Source organism: Passer domesticus, chromosome 2 (genome assembly GCF_036417665.1).
Source record: "Passer domesticus isolate bPasDom1 chromosome 2, bPasDom1.hap1, whole genome shotgun sequence".
NCBI lineage: Eukaryota > Metazoa > Chordata > Aves > Passeriformes > Passeridae > Passer > Passer domesticus.
In genome coordinates this window covers 70,845,050-70,865,003 of record NC_087475.1, presented here as the reverse complement: position 1 = coordinate 70,865,003, position 19,954 = coordinate 70,845,050, and the positions used below count along the sequence as shown (strand labels likewise).

Below are 19,954 nucleotides of genomic sequence, written 5' to 3'. Positions count from 1 at the left end.
GAGCAACCAACAGAGCTCTGCTTCTTGGCACAGCCATGTCCCTTAGACCAGCACAGCGCTGACTTTCCAAACTTTCAGCCCCAAAAGGCAACTCAAAAGTCTCTGCAATACAGCCCAGGCTTCAGACATGCCTGTTAAGACCACACTTTCAGAATATCAGGAAATTTGTAAAAGACAACCCGTTTTCAAAAGATAGGGAGCTGTGGACAAATTCCTTGGTAACTCACCTGCCCACAAGGGAACTAGGACATGAAAACAGCTGGAGCAGGGCAGAAAGATAACAAAAACTATTTTTTAGGGTGAGTTACATTTTTATTATATTATGGCTACAATTTCTGCTCTCTTTTCAAAACTAGGTCCTCTCCTCATGATGTAACTGTGTTTGGTAATTGGAGCTCTTTCAGTGGTGAAGAAATTTGGTACACCATCTTTGCTAGCTGAGTAGTCCCCACCACAGATAAACTGTTTTATAGAGATGGAAGAAGAACATGACTGCAGTGAAACTGAACTTATGCCCCCCGTGAAACCCAAAATATAAGCAATCAAAGCTGTGTTTTGCCACGGAACTGCCTACAGTACAGATTTATGTCAACACAATTTATATTGGTCATGGCTCACATTACCTTCCACACACAAAAAGAGCTCAGGCAACAGAAAACAGGCCTGGAGTCACCACCTCTAGCAGACACCAATTAGTAAGCTTAGGCAACATGTGAAGGCAGACTTGGCAGATGAGATATGCAAAAGCTGTGTGTGTGATCTGTGGCAAACCAAATAACCAGCAGCAGTGGTCTAACCTGTAGAGCACGTCAGAGCTCCCACTCCTTCAGCCAAATACCTTCTCAGATAATAAATAACCACACAGCACACAAATTGACAGGTTTTTCAAAGGTGTAAACAAGACTAGAATTATTAGGCAGACAAGAATTGCTTTTAAACAAGCATAATGGATTTCAGGCTTCCGCAGAGCTGATGATTTTCAGGAGCACTGTCAAGCAGTTTAGTACAACTAACCAAAACTAATTAATTAAAACTAATCTTAAACACATTTAAGAAATCAGAAACTCAGTTAACAACAATAGTTACAAAAAGTGCTATCAAGCTGAATCTTTCAGTAACTGGAAAAATTATTTCATTTTCAAAACAAAACTAAGTTTAAAAAGTCACATGCAATCAATGGCTTCATCATTGCCAATTACTTTTGATTAGTCTCCAACAGCTTGTTTTAACTTGGCTTTTTAACTTTTTTTTAGTCTTAAGACTATTCATTTTCTTGTTTGTAAAATAAATAATGATCAAAGGAGTCCCAAAATGCTTTATATGGATTCTCACTACTCGTGGAAAGAGACACATTGAATTCTAGCAAGAGAAATGAAGGCAAGTTACTTTTAAGTGGAAGAAGAGTGGAAAAATGAGGGGAAAAGGGTGTTCTCTCCTTTACACACACACACAGAAGTAGTACCAGAGTATTTTCACTGAATGCATGGGTTATTTGTCTCCTTCCCCAGCTGTGCTGTACCTTTTATGTGCTTCTTGCTTACTGCGACACTCTTCACAGTAATACTTGTATTCACTGCACAGAGTTTCTGTGTTGCTGAAACCCCTGAGTAAAAAAAAAAAAAGCTGTAAACACTAATTTTTTTATATGAAATATCGACATAAATGTACAATTTCATCATAACAATACACTCCAATCTACATAAGATAGAATTGGCAGCTTATTTCCTGCTTTCTGGGTAACAGGCAAAGGCAAATCACAAAAATTTGGATTTTTCTGCCTACCTTAAACAGTGAGTGATTGAAGTATTCTGCTCCACATCAACTGAAAGGTCTAGGAAGTCTTCGTCCTTGCTGCTTACCTGCATGAAAAGAAGACCCAACAGAACACAGTTAAGACAAATTATACTAATTTGCCTCTGTTTTTCAGTACCATTTTCTACTGACAGAATGCATCTTTTACCCTATAATATCCTTTAAAAAATTTTTGCAAGTGGCTTTTTCATTTCAGAGATTGGCTGTATTTTCTGATTTTTTTTTCAAGAAGGGTGAAGTGTATATGAGTCTCTGGATGTATATAATGCCAGTTGTCATTATGCTGTGATTTCAGATCAGTTATATTAATGCCAAGTTTCTTCTACACCTCAGATTTTCCAAAAGAACAGAATCACTGTGACTCTTCTTCTTACTGCTCTCACTTCTGACTCTCTTGAACTGAAAGTTAAGTATTTGCATGCCATAGTGTATCTAATAAACAGCATGAATATTTTGAAGCCTCTTCCAGGCTAGACTCATACTCTTAAAGGAGCAGCACAGTAAATTTGGCAAATGAGAGCTAGGGGCTTGGTCTGGCAGAGGCAGAATAGCAGCCAATTCTCACAAAAATGTAAGAGTAACAAGAAAGTAAAACAGCACATTCTAGAAGCAGAGAATAAATTCCACCACACATCCTGACAAATGAAAAAATCCACAGCTGCCCTGAAAACCAACGATGTTATTGAAGTTTTAAAAACCAGTTATGTGCAACCTTAACTTTTGCCTGCTAGTGTGTCCTCTCTGTACTTAAAGATACTCAGACAGTCATGACAATGGTCTCTGCCCAGATACAGAACTAAATGCTTTTAGGAAAGACACCTGGCTGCAGTTTCTTGACTGAATGCAGGAAAAGTGAAATGGCTACAGGAAAATAATGTAAGTTGATCTTTTAAACATACGAGATTTATGGTCCCTTTTCAACTCAGAATGGAAAAAAAAGTAGAAAGTTGCTTTCTGATAATCAAGAGATGAGAAACACACAGCTCTTAAGGGCAGTGTACATGGAGAAAAAAAGAAAAAAGCAGATGGTTGAGACAACCATATTTGAGCATTAAAAACACAGGGCAAATCCAAACACCCAGGAAATTAAGCTGGAAGCTTCTGTTAATACCTGTGAGAAGACTGGGCTCCCACTGTTCTGCCCCTAGTCTTTCCAAGAGTTAAGTGTGCATCTAAATAAAGCCACTATGTCAGTACACATGACTTCAACTGCAATATTCAAATGCTCAAGTATAGTGTTTATACTTTTAGAGATCACAGAACACATAAGGAAAACTTCCAAAATGTTCAGAGTGGGAAAAAAAGCCACGTGCATCTTCAGCGTGCTGCACATTTCCTGTATTCAGGAATGTATCATGGTTTAGTTGTGTGGTCAACTCTTCAAAATATCCCCTTGCAAATCACTCCTGGAATTATCAGACCTGCATTTATAACATGAAGAACTCTGGTAGAAATCATTGCAACTGGGGATTAAGAATGACTCAGAAAAAAAAAAAAATCAGTTCTAGAAAATACTCTGCTGCTGCAGTCTTCAGCTAGGACAGCTGGAATTAGGGAGTCATGTGATCAGTGTTATTCAGACATGAAATTAGATAATTCTTCCTCTTTTGGTCTAATCAAAGAAAATTACACGAAACAATACAGATTTCACAGGCAGCTTTATCCCACACAAAAGCTGTAAGGGCAATGGAGAGGAGGGAAGGGATGTGTTCTACTTGGTTAAAAAGAGATTGGTATTGAAAACAGAAGTTTGTAAAAGAACAATTTCCATTCTCTGTGATAATATGGCCTTAAAACACCTCACACAGGTTAGCCAGCACAGTGCACTTAGGATCATGAGATCCATTAAAGGCTTTATTGCAAGAATAGCCAAGTGGATTTTTTTCCATTTATGTTGGTGATTGATAAATTGGTATTCTTAATTTTTAAGATTCTGTGAGCCTCAGTATTTGAACAAATTTTTCTAACATGAACTCATACAGTTTTAATTAAAAAAAAAACTGAAAGCCACTCTGGAGTCTAACAAGCCTCACCCCCTTTTGTAAAGGTTTCAAATAAATATCACTAAGCTTCTCAAACTACAATCAGCAATGCTATATATTTCAATCATCTATAGAATAAAAAAAAAAGGGCATGATCAGAGAACCTCAGCACTTGTAGAATTGAGCCCTGATGTGCTCAAAAAGCTGTCTGAGTGCTCCTAACAGGAACATCTGAGTAATAGTGAGGACTTGGGATGTTCCAGTGCTCTGGCTGAAGAGGATGGTGAGCTGTTCCCACGTCAAGGACATCATCTGCACCCACACAGCTCAGCTGTACTCTGGTGACCAAAGCTGCACAGAACACAAAGCTCACAAGGCTGACACTCAGAGAATCCACTATTTCTTACACTTGGGAATTTCACTGGCAATGTGAATCTGCCCACTGGCAAAAGAGCTTTTGCAGCTATAGACTGCCATGTGTGCTAAAACAGAAAGCAGTTTTCAAAGAAGCTGAAATGAAGTGTGTGATTTATCTTGGTTAAAAAAACAAAGATAAATCAAAATTGAGCAGAGCTAAAGGCTCTGTAGTACTCATGTGAGAGAGAACACTGTGATTTTCCTTATTGCCTTCTCTCAGTCCAAAGCAGAACTGAGCCAAAGAATTTTATGCCATTTGAAGCCAAGAGCAAGACCATCACCTGGAGACTGATATGGTGGTTTTGACAATTTCCTGTATTTCTCTGTAGAAGTACTGGGCACATTTAGCTGTTCAAAATTTAATCTTAATGAAACAAATTGTAATACTTTCTGGTTTACTGTTATTCTTCCTTAAACTATGAGAGAAATCCGTAAAAACAATTAACTTCTAGTTAATGTCTATAAATTAGCCATAAAATCTACATTCACTTCATCATTCTACCTCTATCAAGGAAGGGTGAAAGCATTACAAAGAGAAACCACATTAAAAACATGTAAAGACAACTTACAATCCTTTTGTAACATATTCATTTCTTAAAGTGGCTTGATTCACAAGATGAATCTTTGTTAAAGAATCATATCTATGTTCCTTATACTCCACTGTCCACACTGAAACTGAGGATCCATCTTTAGACAGTTCAATTTTTATCTTTAAGATGGGCTAATGAAACAGTGCATCTGGAAGGATGCTCTTTTCCACAGCCAGGACAACCAAAATCACAATAAAATTTTACTCATTTTAGGAACATTGAGGAGGTTTGTCCAATTAGAAGATAATGACTGTCACTTTCAGCAAAGATATATGTTATACTTTATATTTAAATATGCAATAATTTTCCAATACAAATTAAAAATATACTAGGGCTATTGTCTTGTCATTAAGAAGCAGTAATTCATCCACTATTGTAATCTTGTACATGAGCTATCTCCAAGCACTCATAACATTTTAACTTATATTTCTAAACACAGAAAGAATCTAAATACCAACAGCTTCTAATAAGCATCAAAACAATCATATATACTCAGTATTTTTAAAAATAAGACAAATTCACAGTAGTATTACCAATGTGTCCAAATGTGTTTCTAAGTGTTCATTTCCAAGTCACTGTATTTTAGACATAAGCTGATATACTAAAAAGACAAACTGATAAAAGAGTTTCCAGACTATTGTCTTGTTCAGCAATACCTGAATATTTCTATTAGCTATAGCTAATACAAAAAAAAAAACCCTAAGCAGTGTTAGTAGAATTCTCAAAACTGTGACAGACCTGATAGCTAATAAAATATGCTGGCAAAGAGCATATCAGTGTTTTAAAATTGCATTAAGGATGGTACCCAGATCAAAATCCTGACAGCAGCAATTCATAATACCACAGTGAGGAAAGGTAATGATGCCAGTTGTGTCAAAAGACAGGCTAAACTCATGTTTCAAGGGAAAAAAAAGGAACAGCTCAAGAACTGGAAGAGAAACAATTGACAGCTGCCAAGAAATACTTATTAGGGAGGGGAAATCTGCCAGAAAAAAAAAGATGGTAGCGTGGAATGAGGACCTAAATTACTCATAATCTGCAGTTACATTATACATGACATTAAGAAGCTCTTTTCTTTGAAATAAAAGAGATGGGTATTTCTAGAAGACTGAGAAAATTACATGACAAATATACAGATTTGATTAATTCCTCCCTTCCAACGTCATGCTGACATATCTATATTACCTAATTAAGTTAAAGAAAATTGGCATGAAGTTAGAGAAAAACCACAATCATTTAGCTTTTTTATAATCTCTAAGGAATAGAGACCATGACAGAACTACTGTCATTTTCAAATTGTTCTGCTTTTGCTCTTTCTCAAGCTGGTAAAATCCAATTTTAAGTTTTTATGAAACTCATTCTTTCTCTTATTGTAGAACTTCTCAAAAATATTTTAGTATAGCATACTCAGAGAAAGTTTATTTCTCAGGGTGTAGTATTAGAAGAATTCCTGTGGACAGACATTTAGGGAAGGATTAATTTCCATGAACATGAAGGTATGTTATTTGAGAATCCCAGTCTACTATCAAAGTGCCAAAAGCCAACCATTAGTGTTTTGATTTCAATGGCTTTAAATTTAAAAACTAGGAATCCATGGAAACTGATTCATAATACTTAATTATGAGATGTATCAGTAAGCATGACATTAATTACTTAGACATTAAATTTAAGAAGAACCTCATACCCTTAAATCATAGAGTTTATTCTGTTTAAGAATACACCACTTTAGGATTTCCTGATCTAAATTTTGAAGGTGATTATGATCACAATGATATAACATCCAATTGGGCATTTTCCTAATATTGACCAAATGTCTCTTCCTACAGTTCACGTATGAGCTGCTGAAATGTTCTTACTAACAAAGAAAAACCACAAATATTCACACAAATGCAAAGATCACTGAAGAACGAAACCAATATCTTGGTCTGCTGGGATAAATGAACCGTGGAGCACGCAGCTCTGAAACGTGGCAGCATTTGTGTTTCCAAAGCACCTGAGAACTTACAGTTTCACAGGTGAGACACCTGGTTTCGTTCGTTAACGTTCCCTGGAAGATCTCGTGCACCCAGGTGGGCTCAGGCGGGCTGTTGCTCTCACTGTCCACGCTGCCATTGGGCACGCGCCCGTTCTGCTTCTCCTGCTTCCTCTCCTCTTGCAAGATGTCCGCGATGGTGTTCAAAAGGTAGTTCAGGAACTCGTGTGCGTCCTGCTGCATGTAGTTATCAAAAAGCTCTGCGAGGTAAAACAGAAGGCTTACTAAGTGATCAGTTAGTGCTGCACTACAGAAAGGTTTTTAAGAGAGTCAGATTTCCAAACCAGTCCTTGATTTCACATCTTGAATCATTCCCGGCAATACAACACTAACCCAAAATGCCTACTTGATAAACTAAGCCAAAAACACAGGGCGTGGGAAGAGGGGACAGCAAGTCAGCTTGCTCTGACAGAAATCACTCAGCTGATGGAAATTACCCGCAAACTGAACCACACTGCAAGAAAACCAGGGCACAATTCAATGGCCTAAACACAGGTATATGTGGAGTGCCACAGAACTGGTACAGGACATTCTGCCCAGCCTCCAGATGCCACTGGATCTCCTACAGCGGCTATGCTATTTCTGCCAAGCTTAGATCAGTGTCTTGGATAACACAGATTCAGTAATTGTTACTTCTTTTCTCTCTGACCAGGAATTGCTGAGAGGAAATTTACCTGCCTATTTAAACAGCATTCTATATCCCCAGCTAATATCATACAAGTCTTTTAATGTGCAAGTACTTCACTTTGCTGGCAATCTAAGAATGTTCTAAGAGACAGGTTTTCAGTGTACAGGAGTGGATAGATGAATGAAAAAGACACTCAGTGAAGTTAAAGTTTTGAAATGCATACAGGCACGCCAGGGAAGCTTTACAGCCATTCACCTGACCAGGAATAAACTTCAAATAGAAAAAAAAAGGTCCAGGGTTATTAGCTAAGCAGGGAAACCCCGATGCTAATCTAGGTCATTTGGAGAGGTTAAGTAGTGCAATAGGTCAGGCAAGAGTAGGAACCATGTAGTTTATTTAATGAACTACCACGCTATTTTTGAGACAAGTGAGTTCAATCTAGCCAATTGCAAGGTCTTTATTTAATCAAGTAAATCAAGGCAGGGCAAGAGCTACAAGTCTCTTGAGGTAAAAGACTTCAGAGGTTCTTCACAGTGTAGTACCACAGGCCTGTCAGGGCTGAGTGCCCAGTCAGTAATAAGCACTAACCACAGCAAAGTGAAAGCTACAGATTGTTCACTTTACAATCAGAAGAACTTTATGCAAATACAACAATACACCTCCAGCTGACTTCAAGCCAGCAGCTGCTTCCCAGGCAATTAAACTTCAAGGTCATTAATAGAGAAACAGAATTCCTTGGGTTAGAAGGGATCTTGAAAATCATTGAGTTCCAACTCCCCTGCTGTGAACAAGGACACCTTCCAACAAGAGCAGGTTGCTCAAAGCACCATCCAACCTGGCTGTGAACACTTCCAGGGATGGGGCATCCACAGCTTCTCTGGACAACCTATTCCAGTGCCTCACCACCAACACAGTTGATAATTTCTTCCCGATATCTAATCTAAACCTGGCCTCTTTCAGTTTAAAGCCATTCCCCCTTGTCCTGTCACTACACAGGGGGTGAAAAGCCCCTCTCCAGTTCAGAGATGTATAATACATGCATGCTGTATTCAGACACTGCAAATACAGATGGAACAGCAGCTTTGGAGTCTGGAATACCTTAAGACTGTGTCCTCAGTTATCACCCTGGTATAGCTGGATACTGACTGAAGTGACTCTAGACTGGTGTTGCACACCTACCTGGTTCTTAAACTAACTCTTCTTTAAGGTTCAAAATTATAAACCCTTCCAATAAGCACTTAATAGCATATATGATAAGCACATAATTGCAGCCTGAATGTAGCTATTTATTAGTACAAAAGATGAGAGTATCATCATTAAAGAGGTCCAAAAGTACAAGGGTTGAACTTGCACATCTGACTTCTCTACTGAAGGTTTTCCAATGGCCTTGCTCTGGGTAAAATTTTAGTGGCATGACATAATTACACATTACAAAGAACACTTTCTATAATGAACTTAATGGCTCCTGTGGTTTGCTTTCTGCTTTCCATCTGAATGATCCTCTGCATTTGTTATAATGAACTGTTTCTGTAAATGTATCAAACACAAGCACACTTACCCGAGTATACGTGCCAAAGAAGGGAATGAGTTTTCTACTCTGCACAGGCAAGTGACTGTACAGCACCCAAGAGCTTTTTTTTTTAACAATATCATTACAGCTCATGGAGTGCATTTGCTGGAAGAGCCATGTCAAACTAAGAATGTCATCATAATATTTTATTTCTTGTTTTTACAACGGAGATAGTCATCATTTAAATGCTTTTTCAGTCTGTATTCACGGTCTTGGAAAAGACTGCAACAGTATGAACACATCTATTGCAGCAGTGTTAAGCGTGGTATCTCATACAGTTTATTTAAATGTAGTAACTAATTCTTAAGGAAAAAAGTTGTGTTTTTATAAAAATGTATCCAAATTGAGTAGCAGATTAAAAGGCTTAATTTATATTTTAACATAAAATAATTTTCTAGAACAGACTGAAGAATTAGTCCTGCAGATAAGAAACAAAAAATGTGAAAAATCCCTAGAAAACTCTTGAAATTTAGGATAACAATGACATTTAGAAAACAAACAATTTGCCACTACTTAGTGGTTTTAAAAGTAGGTCAAGTTACATATTGCATAAATTCTAAGTCAATTTTAAAAGGTGGGGGGCTTTAATCTAGATTCTTATGGGCAAATCTTTCCACAGACTCTGGGAGACTGATTCCTCCATTCAAAAAATAATCTTAAACAAAGAACAAAGGTTTTACAGTGAACTTTGGTTTTACAAATATTAAACTCCAGAGAAACAAAACTAGCAAGCAATTTCATAAGCAGATAGTGACAATATGACAATACACTTTAGCTCTATTTGAAGAGAGAGAGACAAGGATTCCCCCTCAAAACTGCTCCAGGGTTACACCCTTATCCTGGGGCCACCTCTTGTTTATACTACAGCACCAAGAGCACTTTCTAAATGGGTACTTTACAGAGCACAAATACACAGGCATTTAGCTGGTATGCACTATGTCAGCTTCAGAATTAAACCATAATTGCTATAATTATTACAAAAGAAAAAGAAAAAAAACTTACCATTTTCTTTTCGTAATCTTGTTATAAATTTCTTGGGAGGTATTACTCCAACTTTTTTCTTCTGGGTGGCTATACTGTGGAAGAGATCAGCTAAGCATGTAAGGAGATTCTCTTTTTTTCTTGGCTGACTCTTGTACGCTAAGACTTTGTCTCGAAATGGACGACAAAAATAAAGTGCCTGGAGAACGGAGTTGCAGTAGCACGTATTCCCGAACTACAAAATAAGAGAGAGATCTGTGAGTTTGCATTGCATTGCTGTAGAGAGGTAAAAGTAATTCCAAGCTGTAAGAGAATGCATAAGCAGGGGTCTATTTTCTGCAAGTCATTTCTTCCTGACTTTAAGGTAGAACAATAAATTGATGATGCACAAAGGATTACCAAGTACACTGTATGTAAGTGCATGAAAACCCTAGGCTAATTTGAACAATACTGTTTAATTTTGCCTCACTTAAAATTTAACTTATTGGTAATATTTTACATCTATTTGGGTCAAAATGTTAAAAAAATACCCCCAATGTCACAAATCCCAAAATATGCTCAGGTAAAAATATCTGTCTACCACACATCAGTCACAACAGCAATGAACATGCACAGCATGACCTTGTACTGCAAAGAAATTCAGATAAAAATGGAGAGTGCCTCACACACTTCAGGAATTAGATTCTCCAAATCTTAATAGCTGTCATCAAAGTCCAAAATAACTACTTTAACCTGCTCCTACATTTTCAGTTCTCGTTCCAGGGTGGCAAGATTTGTTTAAGGAAACTCCTGAATGCCAACGTGACATGGCCTGCTGAGGATTCAAAGCTATGGCAGTTGGAAGCTTGAAATCAAGATTGAAGGGAAAAGAGAACACAACTGGGACGTGCACACTTTGAAGGAGACAAGCCACGGGACTGAAGGAGGAAAGCAGAATCAGCAAGAAAAGTGTCCATAACCCACTTTGTACCAGGACACTCCAGCTGGGACACTCCAGATGTCCCCCTCCTCAGACTCCTTCAGGGCCCTGAGGTCACTGGCACTGTCTGCAGCTCACCCCAACACTGCAAACATCCCCACCACTCCTGTCAAGGCATGGTGAGCCACCAGTGGCTAAAGCCATTCCAATTTTAAGCTGCCCTCCTCCAGTGGAACCTATTATCCAACAGTGAAAGTGTGGGAAAAATCTTTACGAGGTTCTCAGCAAGTAATCCAACCTTTGAGCTGCAGTCCCACAAGCTGCAAATTGAAGCATGCACCCATTGCACACATTCTGCAAAATGTGGGAATAACATTCAGATTTATGTTACACAGAGATAGCAGCACATATAGGTAGCAAATTCTGAGACTTTATCGTTGTGATGGGGAGAATTATACAGCAAAGACTGCCTTCAGAGGTATTTTAAGAGCAGGCTCTTTCAATAAAGAACTAAAAGCTTTCACATCTTAGGAATAACAGGGAAGTAACTACTTTTTGCTCTCTCCCAATTAAACAAGAGCACCATGCAATTTAATTACAAAAACTTAAAAATTAATTACTCTCCTCTATTTTAAAGTGAAAATGAAATATGAAGAACTACTTTCTAAATAACCAAGACTCAAAGAATAAGTAGGAAGCATATTTTAAAAATATTAAGATGTATCCATACTAAAAAGTAATGAATTTAACATCCATTATTTTTCTTTATTTAAGCTAGGAAAAATGCTTCTATTAGCTTCTTTGTGGTCCAAATCTGCAAATAAGTCAATGAACATAAGAGGAAAACTGGGGCTTTTTAACTTATAGGAAGCTGATGAAATCACACAGTAGCTTCAGTCAAAACATTTAATATTGTAAGCTGTTTATGAGTTTATAATTAGAAACAGCCATAAAAAGAGAACTACATTAAAGTGTTAAGAAAGTTCTTAAAATTTAATCAAACTGGAAAACTGCTAAAATTTCTACAGCAAGTGTCAAAAGATGAAAAGCAAGCAAATTAGAATTTTCGTAAGATTCCAATTTCAAAAAGGAGCAGTCTGATGATAAATTAATTAGAATGGCAACCATGCAGTGAGAGACGGACAAAATATGAAGACCTCAGAACACAGAACAAAATTCAGATTAATTTAATATGAATGTATGTTAACCTACATGCCTGTGAGCATGAAATAAAAGCAACCAGATTAAGTTCATAAAATGCTTTCTCCAACCAGACTGAGAAACACAGCAGGCAACAGAAGAATGTTTGAAAGCAAACTCCTGAAGAAAATTTAATTAGTTCACATTTGCTTTATCTCTAAAGCATCAGTCTTTATCACTTCAAAACTCAAAATATTTTTAAAATAAATGCTTCCAATCATGAACAAAAATTGAAAAGGTACCTGTACTAAGCAACAAGTGGAAAATGGTTGGGAGGTTTCTAGACTACGCATCTACTCAATTTGCTAAATGAACAAATGCTGGTCTGACCACCAGTATTTCTTCAGCTCCCATCTTTAGAGAAACACCCAACACCTTTGCTCCAGTCTCCCCGTGCTCCCACCACCCACTCAACACCTACACTGAGCTTTCTAATCCAGGACCTTCAGCACTGGGCTGGGCTGCCAAGAGAAACCTTCCTGCTCCCCAGCCCAGCCAGCACTGCCGCAGAGCCACAGCACCTGGCAGTGCCAGCCCTGCACTCTGGGACCTCATGCTTGGCCAGCCCACCTCAGAACAGCAGTAAAAAATGTCAAAAAGACCTTGTTGGGGCCATCTTACACTACACATGACTAAGAGATGTAAAAAATCCACATTTTTTTCTTATTATCGGTTCATACTGCTCTTCTGCTCTAAATTCTGAGAAATCAGACTGTTTCACAAAAATACTGCATTCTCTACATTTTACACACACACACCCCTTTTCTTTTTCTCATTTAAATTCTGAAAGCAAAGTTACAACACCCAAACCTATGTGGAAAAATTAGACAGTAGGCAAAACAGAAACACTGCACACCCAAAAACACTTATAGTTTACTCTTCTGATGCACACACAACTGGGGAGAAATGTGGTTGTTGAACCCCATTCAACAAAGAGATTTACAAGAACTTAGATCTGTTTGGAACACTGTCTTTGAGCAGTTCTGGGGCTCCTCCCAGCTCTGATGCACTGGCAGCTCTAATAACTTTTCCATTCTTGCACTGGTGCATTCCAGTGAAAAGGATTTCTGCAAAACACACAGATCCACTGCAAGAGACTGAATAATCAAATCTTCTGCTCTAGAAATCTGGTGCACTGCTTAAGAGTTTCCAGAGCAGCTCTCTGAGATTAAAAACCTTGTTTCACCCTCACTGGATAAAATGATTGATGTAATTTGTGAAGCACATAGATTGGAACAGTTTGCCTTGCTGCACTGAAGAGGGAAAGAAGAGTGATAAACAGACTTGATGCTCCTGGTTGTCCAGATGCATGGGACATCACATTCCTAATGCTTTCATCTTACCACATATCTTAGATATTTCCTGCTGATTTAGTGAATGATATTGTCCCTTCAAGTCTAAGCTGAATTTTCCATTCCCATCAACCATCTGGTCTTCCATATGTTTCCCATAATTGCCCTTTCTTACGTCTTCTTTTACCTCTCAAATTGCTCTTTCAGCACATCCTCTGAACAATCTCTAGATTCTACCACAAAGCTGGAAAAGAATTAAAACAGTGCTTTTGCCTCCTCCTCTTTTACGCCACCACTGGATAAATTGACAGATCTCTACTTCAGGATTGCCATCATTATCTAAAATGCTTTTCTGTATTCCAGACACCTCAAATGGCCACCTATCACACAGAAACCTACTGACTTCCACATTATTTCCCTTTTTGCCATTACTCTGGAGAAAGTTAGGACAAACAAAATCAATAAACAAATTAGAAAAACTTAGCAGTAAATGTTAATAAGCCTCTAGGAGATTCACTTCCTGTAATTGCTACAAATAAATTAGAGAAATCAATGAAGACAAAAACGATGATTTCTATCACTTCTCAATCTAATAGTACTAATTTATTATCTAATTATCTAGTATTTCTTTTCATTATCACTGTCATTCTTTCTAGTCATTGGCCATAGTTTGTTACTTTCACTTTTCCTGGTAGATTTACATGCTGCAAGTCTATTGCACATTTATGGTGTATATGTGATGTGTTAGCAAACACAACGCGCAGAACAGAGCTGAAAAACATTCAGGCACCAACATCACTGAATTTCCTTTGCCAACCACTCTACCTGAAAAACAGCACCAGTGTGCCATAAACGTAATGAGATCCCATCTTATTATTTGTTACAATTCAAAGAATTTTAGCCCATAAAATTTTATTGTTTGAAGCTAAAATAAGCAAAATTCCTGCAGTAGGCACAAAATTAAAAGCACTCTGATATATTGTAGCTGCCTGCCTCTTAAATGAGTGCAATGACAGATATCCACTCAAATTTCTCCTCCCTCTTGAGCACAAAAAGCCAGAATTTGTTGATATATGTTGATACGACATATTAGGAAGATTGTCCTTTATTGAACCTTCTCCTAAGGGTACAAACTATGAAAAACTTTAAGGTTAGGTGTACAATACAATTTCACTGTTAAGTCTTAAATCCTCTCTGGACTTGGACAAGAAATTAGGAAAACAGTTTATCTGTCAACAGAATAACAGATCTGAGAAATCATGTCATTGGAAAAATGGAAAGCCTCAGCTCAGCTGCAGAACTGAGAGGCATTAACAGAGAAACTGCTGCATTTCCTCTTCCCAGAGAAGTAAAGCTGCATTTGGGGGATATTGCAGCTTGCATGAGGAAGGAAAAGAAATCACTGGAATTTCAGTGATGGGGTTTTGGGATGCACGGAAGTCAGCTTGTCAGTGTTTACTGGCTCCACAGTGCATGCTCAGATTGCAGACTCTCAAACCAGGTCAGCGCTCAGCACCTGGAGGTAGAGACACCTTACAGTACCAGGACAACATTTAAATAATCAGTTTCACTAAGAAAAGCACGACAATAGCTCTTGTTAAATCAACCTGTTTTAACTATGTCATTTCTGAAGCCCAGTTAATTTAATATTTCACATCAGTATAATTCAATTTCTAACAAGTTACAATTTTCATCACTAATATCAGAAATTAAAGTTTAAATCATTCCTTAAAACAAATTATTGATTCAAACAATCCAATATTTTTTTTTCTGCTTTCCTCTTTGGGCTGTATTTTTTTTTTTAATTCTTTATATAAATAGCAGATAGAAATACTACCTAGCATCACAGTCTTACACAAGATTTTTTCTTTTAATTTTTTTTTTTTACTTTATTGGCATATTATGAACAACAAGCTACATATTTTAAGTAGCCTTCTTTAAGACTTACACATTTGAATAACATGAAAGTGATGTAAAAATTACCCTACGACTAATAAAATGAAATAAAAGTATTCAATAGAGAGCCCATTTCAACAATCCAGTAGCATATTTCAACAAATACACTAAATACTGAAAAACATTTCAATAATATGAATATTCAGTGATTATATTTTTTAGAATTTTAAGCATTCACTCATCCCAGTCTTGTTTAACCAACCTATTCCTGTCCTTTCAAAGCAGTAAGTTATGTTCTGAGACTCACATTAACCAAACCAAAATAGTGTTCATTGACTGGAAATTGTTCCGGACCAATCTCTTTCTCCAAAGCTGAGGCATTGGCGCCCTAGGAAAAAATCAAAAGCAGCAAAATATTAGTGTGGTAACAGTGAAAGCAGCTAAGGAAAAAAGTTTTTCAGCAAGAATAAACAATCAAAACCAACAAACCATCCATTAAAAAAACCTGCAAAACACCTGGTTACAACTAAAAAATACGTTAGAGATGTTTCCAAATATGTGCTGTTCAAAAGGATCTCAAAGTTATATAGTTTTTATGTATTTTCATGCAATTACACTGTTTCAATGTTCTTTACTTATTCTTTCCAGAGTCGAATTACTTTGGTAACACTTGCACTAACACAGGATGCAAAGCGGGTCATACAAGGCCAACTGGTGAGCTCCTTTTAAGAAGAGTAATTTTCACACTGTAAAGCACATTCCAGAATAAGTTAAGAGATGCAGATTGCTCACAGGAAGCAAAGACACTGGTCTGCTTCACTTACACTGAAAATATAAGTTATTCTAAGTGCTTTGCTAAATGCCATAAACTTTGTAAAACTAAAAAAAATGTAGTACAGCTAGTGATGATGCGCATTACAAATGTTGCAGCCTTTGCCCAAAAAAAATCTGTTGGGTCTGATCCTCAAAAAGAAGCCAGGGAATGTTAGTTTGGGTACTCTGTGCCTGTTGACTGAACTGGTGCAGTAAACACTGTGCTTCAAAGAAAAACATTGTTTTCTGTTCTACTTAGAGACAGAAAAACTTCTATCCTGGAAAAGTCAGACTTTGGATGAGCTCTTACACTGATTGCTTTTAGAGAAATGGAAATGTATACAACTTTTTGCACTCAACAAAACTGATACCTATATATCTAGATCTATTTATATATATCCTCAATGAGACTAATACATGAGCATGAATATTCCAGCAGGAATACAAGTGCAGCTAAAATAGAGCATAATATGCATCAAAGAACCTTAAAACCACAACTCCATCCCAACAAGTTCATTTTTCACAGCAAAGATATAACAAATAGCCATTACATGGCATATTACAACAATTAATTTACACCAAAATCATGGACTGCACCAAAACCAGCACACAGGATTGCACAGACTAATTACAGACGGGGAGAAGTGTAACAGAAGGAATATTAGAACTGTGTTAAAATGTGTACAATAAAAATGAGATGACGATGTGGCATCTGCCACAGTATGACCTGGTACTGCAGAACTTTACACAAACCACCTTAGCAGCTCTGAAACGGGAAGCACTTGCCCAAAGGTCCATGAGGAGGTAACAACCTTAACCAGAATAGGGCAAAAGCCAGGAAAACTCCGTGCTTTACACACCACAGCTCTGCTCCATTCACAGCATAGCCCTGTCATCAGTCACATCCCCTCCAATTCCCCAGTTTGATAAAGCCTCTCCTTTCCTGAGGATTTAGCTGCAGTGCTTATTACTTCAGAAGGTGTTTTCAAATGGAGATTATAGTGCTGAGGAAACGGGCTATAAACCCTCATTTAAGATTAAAGCACTCTGAGACTCCGAATATTTAGTTTTGCAGCCTTATTTAAATGTATCCACAAGCTCCAGTAAGGTGAATATTACAAATAAACGAGGAAAAAGAAGGAACTGTGGGGGACTTTTACACTATTCTTAAAATCTCTACCTCTTTAAAAATAAATTCAAGAGCAGGTTTAAGGAAATTCTTTCTCTTTTCAAAGCTAGGGTGGAGTAGCTACTTTACTCCATCTTTGAAAGGTAAATATTATGATATAAACATTGATGTTTCTGTTTGCACAGACCTGAACACTGTATTTAGTTTTCTAGCACAATAAAGATCCGACTTGGCAATAAGAAAGACATGCTGAGATACTACCAGATCGTCACGGTTTTCTGAGTATTCAAAGGAGCTTCATTCAAGGCTCAGACTTTCACATGACTTCAAAGCACGGCATCATCTGTGTTTAAATGCAGCTGTTTATGAATGTTAGCACAAACCAGCTCAGATGTTTTACGCCACTGTAAAACCCCTCAAGCTACTCAGACTTCCCTTTACAGCTCTCTTTTTGTCTGTCATAAAGGATGCTACCTCTCCCTCCAAAGTAATCATTTATCCTGTGCACAGTGTAGTGGTTGCAAAGAGCAGAAACACAGCAAGAGTACACCAAATGCGTGTTCACAACTGACCCATAAAAGCTATTTTAAAACCTAATTATCCCTTGCTTCAAAGTGTTTCCCAGGCATGATTACAGCCCACATTATCAGTCCCAGCTGACTCTTCCATTATGGAAATACAGATGCAGGGGGGAGCACTGCAGCAGCACCAACCATTATGGCTCTGTGTCATCTCCTGGACATGAGGACACAGGAGGTTTAAGGCAGAAGTGGGAGTGCCTCTCTTTTCATCAGCCAAGTTGGAGTTACTGGACTTGGAAAATTTCAGGCTGTGCTGTATGTTGTGGAGTAGAGAGTTTATTCCTCTGCCACTTAACTGGGATCCCCAGGGAAAATCCCCAAATAAAACTCTCTTTTTGGGGGGCCTCACTTAATAACACACACAACAGGTGCTCAGTCTCCACACTGAAACCTGGCCTGGATATTACACAGGGGACAGAAAGGAACATCATTAAGTTTGGTCAGCACATCATCCACCTCCAATTTCCCTTGTCCTTCTGCGGGGAAGCACACCTGGTCATTATCCAGAAATGAGAAGCAACAGAGGCACACCAGAAGTCCAAGAAGATGATAATATTGCAGTAGTATTAGGATTTACCACTTTTAGCATTGCAGGAGTGTAAAAGCTGCACAAGCAAGCACTGCCTTACATTAACCCCCTTCCAGCACAAATACAATAACACAGGCAGAGAGAACACTCATTTCTTGTGGTACATGCAAAACAGCTTTAAAAGTGGAAAGTTCTGCAACTAAGGTGTGTTTACAAGAACACAGTACGAAATCAAGATTTGCTTTTTATTTGTTACTGAAAATTATCAATGATTACACAAAAACCTTTACAAACCTAATGAAAGTCAGGTGTAAAACTGAACTACTACAGATTTCATCCTTCAAAATGATAAGTAATGTAACCTTTATTTAATCGTGTTCAAAGCAGTTGAACATTAATTGTTGTATCTCCTCCATCAAGTTAAAGGAAAAAGCCATACTACTGGATTTATAAATTTTGCCTTAAATGCTAATTTCTTATTGAAGGGATAAGAATCTGTGCTTGTCACAGAAGTCCCTTAATTGTCTCAACTTTTTTTTTTTAAGATCTTGAGTACAAATCAACACATTTAGCACTAACTAGATGAGGGTTTTATTTCAGTTTAGCGGAATCAAAGCCCAGGAAATACAGTGGAATAGGAAGGTGTATTATCTTTGAAATGTGTACGGTTGTATTTTCCTGATTTTCATGTTTTACAAATATACATAATCTCAAAATTCTAAAACAAACTAAAAAGCCCACTGATACCACATGTTTCAATGGAAAAGGGCAGAAAAAAACCAAAGCACAGCCAAATGCAGATGCATTTTTTTGTTTGTTTTGTTTTTCACTTGCTGAAACAATATCATTAAATGCCATTTATTACTGCCTTTTCTCAAAGCCTCAGAGCTACGCTGTTGTGGTGTTTCGTGTTGAACTAGTCCTTCTGAGACACCAACAGCTGACACAGGGATAAGGTAACTGGAGCCAATCTGTAAAACAAATCAGTTGCTGCTTAGGACCTGGCATACACACCTTGGGCTGCAGAGCGTTCTTGCCAGATTAGTTACAGGCTGCTTTGTGACTGAACACCAGCTGCAGCTGATCTGTGTTGTCTGATGTAGTTTCCTCCAAAAGTCATCTAATTTGGGCACTCTAAGACTGCTCCCAAGATGCAAACCAAAGCAGGGGAAATTGGGATGCCACCCTACAATAAAAATACTGTCTAAAAGCATGTCAGCAAGCAGGCAAACAACTGCAGCTTTAAAGTGTCCTACCTGGTCATTAGCATCCAACCTAGCAGGCAGAATTTCTCTTACAAAGCCTTGATTCATAACCAGCCTAACGTGCTTGGAGGCTTACACATCCTATTGGCCTGGGATAGGGGGGTTTGATCTATCCCTTTCTGGAATAAAGATCACTTGAGAGCTTGGTGGGTCATCTTTTTACTGTTTAACAGCTTTACCTTCTAGTTTAACTAAGCTGTATATTTCCTCAGTAAAATGAGAAATGCTAATTTAATACAATTTTCTTTTCTGAAAACTTACATTTGTCACCAGCATCCCGAAGATCCACTTCTCCCTTCACACGTGCACTATGCTAGA

The 19,954-nt window shown here is 37.8% G+C and overlaps 1 protein-coding gene across 1 annotated transcript in view; it reads right to left on the bottom strand.

The window, feature by feature from the left end:
* USP12 (ubiquitin specific peptidase 12) overlaps window positions 1-19,954 on the bottom strand; it is a 32,706-nt gene that overhangs the window by 6,067 nt on the left and 6,685 nt on the right. The window contains exons 2-6 of the mRNA XM_064409149.1: window positions 15,627-15,707; window positions 10,034-10,247; window positions 6,807-7,033; window positions 1,783-1,859; window positions 1,520-1,603 (exon numbers count right to left, since the gene is read on the bottom strand). Of these exons, the coding sequence (XP_064265219.1) occupies window positions 1,520-1,603; window positions 1,783-1,859; window positions 6,807-7,033; window positions 10,034-10,247; window positions 15,627-15,707 (683 nt within the window). The remainder of the gene's footprint in view (window positions 1-1,519; window positions 1,604-1,782; window positions 1,860-6,806; window positions 7,034-10,033; window positions 10,248-15,626; window positions 15,708-19,954) is intronic.